Below are 8,150 nucleotides of genomic sequence, written 5' to 3' on the forward strand. Positions count from 1 at the left end.
ACCTTCAAATCTTGGGTTCACTGCTAAGTAGGAACAGGACTTGGTTAGGTCCATTAATCTCTCCAAAATGAAAGTTTCTTGATTTGTACAGAGTATGACTTAATTCCCCTAAAAGATTAATGTTGAAGATTCATCAGTAATAATCCTTAGCTGTGTGTGTGTTGAGAGTAGGGAGCTAAAAGTACAGGCTATAACATGAAAACTACAGACACTAACATGGAACTTTTTAAAGGCATAATCTAAAAGGCAGGAGTCAGGGGGGCAGCTGGAGGCAGGTGGGTAAAAGTATGGGCTCTGGGCCTATTCAGTCTGGGTCCAAACCCTAAAACCAAGCCTCTCCTCCAAGGAAGCTTTTATGATCCAGGGAAAGTTAATTATCTGCTTTATTCCTGTATTTCCTCCATGGTGCCTGCTTCACAAGGCTCTTGTGAGGATTAAAGAGAGAAAATATATGTACAGGGTTTAGTACAATGCCTCTCTTAGTGCCCACAAAAGACAGCTATTATTTTTAAAAAAATATGGAAAATATAATAGAGGCAATTACTCTAAATATCAACATTTGTTATTTCTATGTGATGTGATTATGATCCCTTTGTTGGTTTTTGCACTTCTACTTGTCAAAGCTTTGATATGAACTTGTGAATTCCTTTCTGAAAATAAAACTATGCACTTCACACATTTATGAGCCACGTCCCCATCCTATTAGATGAAATAGTTATTATCTGTATACTTTGTAATTCCCATTCCCAACCCATAATATTCTGTTAAGAAGATAAAGTACACTTTTTCCATGAATGACTGTATCACAAGAATCTTTAATGTTTAAAGTTTACTCATGGTGAGGTTGTATCTGTGTTTAGTAAAGTGTGCCCACATTGAGTCTGTTTCAGTCCACATTACCAAACTCCACAGGGATGTTTCTTGTGCCCAGGCAGAGCACAAAGACAGGGGTCAACTTTTCTCTTGCTTAGGCCAGCTTTTCTGGGGAGTTTTTCCAAACTCTCCAAGACCAATCTACCCCAATACACAGCCTCCGTCACACGTAAAAGAATATGAAAAATGTCTCAGTGTATAAGTTTAGCACGTCTCTGGTACAAAAAATTCAAGAAAGGTAGCACAAAAGCGAAAGCACCAACTGAGCTTACTTACAAACAACCATGCATGTATCCTACACACTAATATTACTGAAATGAACACAACATTGCATTAAGAGGTATAAAAGCACTGTACGGAAAACTTAAAAGTTACACGTGAAATACTGCACTGTAGATCCTGAATACTCTAATGTCCCACATTCCCACCCCTCCTCCACCCTGGTGAGGGGCAGAAAACTTCCATTTGCCTCCAGACCTTGCTAGTCCTCGGAGACACTGTTGCGGGGGCAGTGGGCAGTGGGGTGGGCCTCCCGCAGGGCTCTAGCCTCTTCCAGAGCCTCCCTGTAGCGGGAAGGCCAGGCCTGGGGGTTTTTCTTAAAGACCCTGGCCAGGAACTCCATGATCTGCATCTTGGTGATTTCGCGGCTGGCACGGGAGCCCCAGAAGAACTCGTACTCAGGGGGCTCGACATGGGGGACGCGCTGGTACTTCAGATAGTTCTGCTGGACGAACTCCTCGGTGATAAGCTTTCTCACGTCTCCGAAGGTGGAGTGTTTCTTCCAAGGCCTCAGCCCCAAGATGCGCAGCACGTTCCAGACTGCACTCTCTCGAGCGCCGCGACCCTTCACGTAAATGAGGCTCAGGATCATCAGTAGGAGGCCTGTCATCGGCATGCGGTTGCTCAGAGCGACCCTGTCCAACTCCTCTGGCTCCAGAGCTTTGACCAGCGAAAACTCCATGGTGTGCAGGCTGGTCAGCCTCAGGTGCAGCCCGAACACGCGTGCGAGGATGAGGCTGGTGCGCCGAAGGATGCTTCTGCACCACTTCTTGTAACTGCCGATGACATCCTTCACCATGTCTGGAAACCAGATGATCATCCTTTTCTGGTCCTTGACCAGCACGTACCACATGAGCTCGTGTGCCTTCTGCACCAGCTGGGCCGGGGCCGGGGGCGCCGGGCTGAGCTGAGTTGTGCTCGGGGCCTGGTGGGGACGGCCTTCCTCAGCGGCCTGCTGCAGGGCCTTCGGGTCTCCCTCTTCGCCTGGAGCCTGGGGAGGCAGCGAGACCAGAGGGGCATCAGGCGGGCTTAAGGGAGGGCTCTCCGGCTCAGTGAGGGTCGCGGCCTGAGACCCTGGAGGAGAGGGCCCCCCGGGAATGCCGGGGCTGCTGTGCACCTCAGAGTTGGAGGCCTTGGCTGCAAAGTTGGGGTCGCACACATCCTTACTTTGTTCGGACATATCTGTTCGGTCTCGCAAGAGCAGGGCCGCCGAATCCAAGAGCTCTTCGAGTCTGCTTTCCCTCCGCGACTCCTGGAGAGGAAGTGCGCATTGCTGCGCCCGGCGCCTTCCGCAGAGGCCAGGCAGGGCGGGGCGGCGGCGGGCCGGGCCAATGCGCCTGCGCGTCCGCGCGCCTGGGGCCCGGCAGTCGCGTTGGCGGGCGGGGCTCCTGGTGGGCTGTAGGAGGGGGCTAGGAGGCCCCCAGTAAGCATAGAGGGTCCGCTAGAATATGGGCCTCAATGATCACTCCCCCTCCCCAGGCGTCCTGTTAGGGCTAAGGAGGAGTTCTTGAGGAGGAGGGGAGGGAGATGGGTGAGCACTGGAGACGGAGTAAGTTTAAGGGACAGATGGCAATTTAAGCTTCTGAGATGCTGAAGCTGACTTTCTTAGGAAGCATTTGATTAGGTATATCCAAAATCAAGTTAGAGATCAATCCGAGAGCAAGAACTAGGCTGGTGTGTCAACTAGGTTTCAGATCAGTGTGAGAATTTAAACTGAGAGAACAGTTAGGATTGCCCAAGAAAATATGTCAACTCTGAAAAAGAGAAGTCGCTTAGTCGTGCCCCACTCTTTGCGATCCCATGGGCTGTAGCCTACCAGGCTCCTACATCCATGGGCTTTTCCAGGCAAAAATATTGGAGTGGGTTGCCATTTCCTTCTCCAGGGGATCTTCCCGACCCAGTGATCGAACCCAGGTCTCCCGCGTTGCAGACAAACACTTTACTTTCTGAGCCACCAGGAGGACTAATTGGACAAATTGGAATTCTGAAGAATAACAACAAAAATTCATTGATTTCCTACCACATGAAAGAGTTATAAACAAGAAATGCAGAATGTAGTCAATCCGAGTGTGATCGAAGTTCTCTTGAAGGCAATATACTAATGACTTTGTTCGTATTTTAATGGTCATTGATTTTGGTTTTTCAATTCCACTGGGTAATTTTGATGTAAATTTTGTTTCATTAGAATCCCCTCACACAGAAATTATATTAGCATAGACTCATATTATATCTTTCCACCTGTTTTCCCAGGACCTTCCTTCTCTTTATGACTGTTTCAACCTCCACTTTTCTTCCTGTGGAAACTTCACCTTCTTACAGCACAACATTCCCATCTTCCACAGATACTGAATAGTATCACATGCAAATCCCTCCCAAGATCCCCCCCCCCTTTTTTTTTTTTTTTAAATTAACCTAGATCTCCTAAACTTTCCCAGATAACAAGTGATTTGAGATGTAACAATTGGTGGTTGTATTTCAATTTTCAAATTTAGAAACCAAATCTGCAGTTTTGTTTGGGACTGTCAACAAAAACAAAGTTGACAGTCCCAGAGATGCATCCTTTAAAAAAATTGTGCACAAAAACCTCTGGATCCAATGTTCCTGCTGCTAATCAACATGCCTTGTATAAGCCAATGTGGTCTCTCAGCCATACCTGGGTTTCCTCAAGCCGGCAGCTTCTTACATATGCCCTCAGTGAGTCTGGCTATTGTCACTCGAAACCTAACTCATATTACAATATTGCTTTGACATTTCTAGAATCCTCTATTTATTAGCTTATACCCCTTTCTCATTTCTCACTTTACTCAAGTAGATTGACTTCAAAGGGTTTTTCCCTTAGCTGTTTTTATCTTTGGATTTTCATGCTTATATCACTTTTAAGAGGACCAATTTGACCTCAGTCCAAAAGCACCCCTTAATCTCCTATTTCACAAGGATAATTCCTACAGATCATTTAGATATATCTCATCTGGAATTTTTCTTATTCATCATTTTCTTCTCTTTAATTTATAGATTTCTATTTTTTAAATATTCCTTACAGAGTAGTATCAGCTATATTAGTGTTTTCAATTATCATTATGTAAGAATGGCTTAAATTGATTGCTTGCCCCCATTCTTCTTAAAATAATCCTCATTTCTTGCAGTTTATTTCCACTATTTTTTTTCTTTTTTATTTCATTAGGATAATTATTTGTTTCTGTTTGGTTTAGTGATTGCATTCATTTAAGTTATTTTTAATAATGAAAACGTTTGAGGCTGTTATTTAAATCTCAGCTTTGGCCATGGGCCATATTTTTTGGTATTGTGGGATTAATAAAATTACATCCTCGTATTTCACCCTCCTAGATTTAATGGATTAATGAAATTAAATTGCAAGCTTGAGCACAACAGTTAACATTTACATGGAAAAAGTAGGAAAGCAATTATATAAACAAGTATAAAAGCACAACAATTTTAAAATTATAAAAGCATCTTTTGCTGTGGCATAACAGATCTTTGACCAGGAGAATTGCTTTTGTTTCAAATGCTACCTGAGCCAGACTGGTCTTCATTTTGGCGACATTTCCTATGATGAGTGGAAGACACACCTGCCATAGCTCACTCCACATCTCTCTTCTATTGGGAGGGTTGTTTAATACTATCCCAGAGTCTGTGGACTAGAATCACTATAAGGGATTATACTCAGAAGGTTTTAAGCTTTGGAACTGATGCCAAATTTGAAACCAAGTACATAGTAAACCCCTAGTGCTGCTTACCCTTGAAGCCCAACTGTACACCTGGTAACAGGATATTTTCTTCCAAGAATAGTTTTGTGGTAAAGGTTCCATTTTCCAACAAAAAAGAAAATCCATGGAGATGGAATGGGAAAAAGTAAAGCTTGAAATATCCTTTAAGTAGAGAGAGTGCACCTGTAGTTATGTCATGGCAGTGGTCAGTAGCTTGACAGCTTGAGAATAGCAACATGATAAGACGCCTCCTCATAACTCAGAGATGCAGACCTTCAGAACAATAAGATAAAAAGGCAGGTGACAACTGTGAATAGAAAAGGAAGTCAGTACTCATGAGGCATTGACAACTTCTTTAATTCACAGGTCAAGATTTGGGTCTGGAGTTCCAGTGATGCCCTGTGGTGGATTCATTTTGATATTTGGCAAAACTAATACAGTTATGTAAAGTCTAAAAATAAAATAAAATTAAAAAAAAAAAGACTAAATTGGGATCACTGAACATCTCCAGGGCTGGCCCTATTCGATGTGGGCAATGAGTTCTCTCAGATCCAGCAGCTTAGAATCAAAAAGCCTGAAGACTGCAAAATATATCCCCCCATAAGACTCATGAAGGGCCACTCTTTAAATCAGGATTATATAAATAGAAGTTCTATGGATGCAAGAAGTATGTGGGAAAGTTATAACCTAAAATATTCTGATGTGGACAGTTCTGCTGGTGAGTTATTCAAACTCTGTAATATGGAACAGATTACACAGCTGTGGAATAGGCTGTTCTTGGCAGACTCAGGAATAGGAGGAGAGGCCTGTCCTGGCACTGGTTTCCATAGTGAACAGAGGAAGGGGGGTCACCCAGAGCCTCCAGTGGACATATGCTCACAACACAGGGGCCCAGAGTCCCCAAATGAAATGTGAATCCTTCAGGCTCTTTCCTGTTCACATAGGCAGTAACCTCCACCTTGGAGGCCCCAAAGGGGCCCCAAATGCCTTGCAGGCCAAGGAATTTAGACAGAGAACTTTGTGTTAATGTGTTCAGCAAATATTGAGCAACATCTATCATGTGCCTGAAAGATTTGCATTTTAGAAAAGTAGCTCAGTCCGTGGGAGTAAACTAATTACACTGGGACTGTTAGGCTGCCTTTTTTTTTTTTTTTTTTCAGTAAAGAATAAGTGAGGACAGGCAGTGCTGATGTCAACAGTTGGGAGGATGGGAGAGCAAACAAAATACTGGCCCTTCACCCCTCAAGCCTCCCTACTGGGACACTGCACATGCCTGCGCAGCTGAGGCCCAAAGGCATTCCTATAACTGGAGACCTTCTAGTCCTATCCAGACCCACACTGTAGCCTGCTAGCATGAAAAAATTACAGGGTCAGGGGTGTCATTAAGAAAAGTCAACTGGAATCACAGTTAAGTCTGGAGTTGGGGCAGGTAGACAGGGAGATGCAGAAAGACCAATTAGGAGACTTTGTACGGCAATCTATTTTAAAAATGGATGATGCCTTGTGTTTCATGCTCAAACTACTGCAGAATTGCATTCATTACATTCTAGCAAAGTAATGCTCAAAATTCTCCAAGCCAGGCTTCAGCAAAACATGAACCATGAACTTCCAGATGTTCAAGCTGGTTTTAGAAAAGGCAGAGGAACCAGATATCAAATTGCCAATATCCGCTGAATCATCAAAAAAAACAAGAGAGTTCCAGAAAACATTCATTTCTGCTTTATTGACTATGCTAAAGACTTTGACTCTGTGGATCACAATAAACTGTGGAAAATTCTGAAAGAGATGGGAATACCAGACCACCTGACCTGCCTCTTGAAAAATCTGTATGCAGGTCAGGAAGCAACAGTTAGAACTGGACATGGAACAACAGACTGGTTCCAAATAGGAAAAGGAGTGTGTCAAGACTGCATATTGTCACTGTGCTTATTTAACTGATATGCAGAGTACATCATGAGAAATGCTGGGCTCAATGAAGCACAAGCTGGAATCAAGATTTCTGGGAGAAATATCAATAACCTCAGATATGCAGGTGACACCACCCTTATGGCAGAAAGTGAAGAAGAAGTAAGGAGGCTCTTGATGAAGTTGACAGAGGAGAGTGAAAAGTTGGCTTAAAGCTCAACATTCAGAAAACTGAGATCATGGCATCCGGTCCCATCATTTCATGGCAAATAGATGGGCAAACAGTGGAAACAGTGACTGACTTTATTTTTTGGGACTCCAAAATCACTTCAGATGGTGACTGCAGCCATGAAATTAGAAAAGGCTTGGTCCTTGGAAGAAAAGTTATGACCAATCTAGACAGCATATTAAAAATCAGAGACATTACTTTGCCAAAAAAGATCCATCTAGTCAAGTCTATGGTTTTTCCAGTGTCATGTATGGATGTGAGATTTGGACTATAAAGAAAGCTGAGTGCCGAAGATTTGATGCTTTTGAACTGTGGTGTCGGAGAAGACTCTTGAGAGTCCCGTGGACTGCAAGGAGATCCAAACAGTCCATCCTAAAGGAGATCAGTCCTGGGTGTTCATTGGAAGGACTGATGTTGAAGCTGGAACTCCAATACTTTGGCCATGATGCGAAGAGCTAAGTCATTTGAAAAGACCCTGATGCTGGGAAAGATTGAGGGCTGGAGGAGTAGGGGACGACAGAAGATGAGATGGTTGGATGGCATCACCAACTCAATGGACATGAGTTTGGGTAAGCTCCGGGAGTTGGTGATGGACTGAGATGCCTGGCGTGCTGCAATTGATGGGGTCATAAAGAGTCAGACACAACTGAGTGACTGAACTGAACTGAACTGAACTGATGCAACTGTTTATTAAACACTGCCTCTCAGTCATAATGCTTGGGGGAAAAAAATGAGGAGAAACACCATATCTATAATCCACAATGAGGAGAAATAGTGGACCAAAAGGGCCATAAACAAACAAGCAAGACAACAATTAAATAAGCACAATTATACTTTATGTTGCAATGGATATCTCACAAGCCACCATACTGTCTCAGATAGTAGAACAGAAGTATATAATCAGTTCAGTTCAGTTGCTCAGTAGTGTCTGACTCTTTGCGACCCCATGGACTGCAGCATGACAGGCCTCCTTGTCCATCACCAACTTCCGGAGTTTACCCAAACTCCTGTCCACTGAGTTGGTGATGCCATCCATCCATCTCATCCTCTGATGTACCCTTCTCCTCCTGCCCCTCAATCTTTCCCAGCATCATGGTCTTTTCAAATGATCCAATTATTTACATCAGGTGGCCAAAGTA

General features: G+C 43.7%; 1 protein-coding gene across 1 annotated transcript; it reads right to left on the reverse strand.

Annotated features, from left to right (window-relative positions):
* Positions 1–799: 799 nt before the first annotated feature.
* NDN (necdin, MAGE family member) lies at positions 800–2,450 on the reverse strand. The gene has a single exon (XM_055555582.1). The coding sequence runs from the start codon at positions 2,330–2,332 to the stop codon at positions 1,355–1,357; it is 978 nt and encodes a 325-aa protein (XP_055411557.1). The 5' UTR covers positions 2,333–2,450; the 3' UTR covers positions 800–1,354.
* Positions 2,451–8,150: the final 5,700 nt, after the last annotated feature.

The sequence above is a fragment of the Bubalus kerabau genome, chromosome 19 (assembly GCF_029407905.1).
Source record: "Bubalus kerabau isolate K-KA32 ecotype Philippines breed swamp buffalo chromosome 19, PCC_UOA_SB_1v2, whole genome shotgun sequence".
Taxonomy (NCBI): Eukaryota; Metazoa; Chordata; class Mammalia; order Artiodactyla; family Bovidae; genus Bubalus; species Bubalus kerabau.

Coding starts and splice junctions, on each gene's coding strand:
- NDN (XM_055555582.1), bottom strand. CDS start 2,332: ATGTCCGAACAAAGTAAGGATGTGTGCGACCCCAACTTTGCAGCCAAG.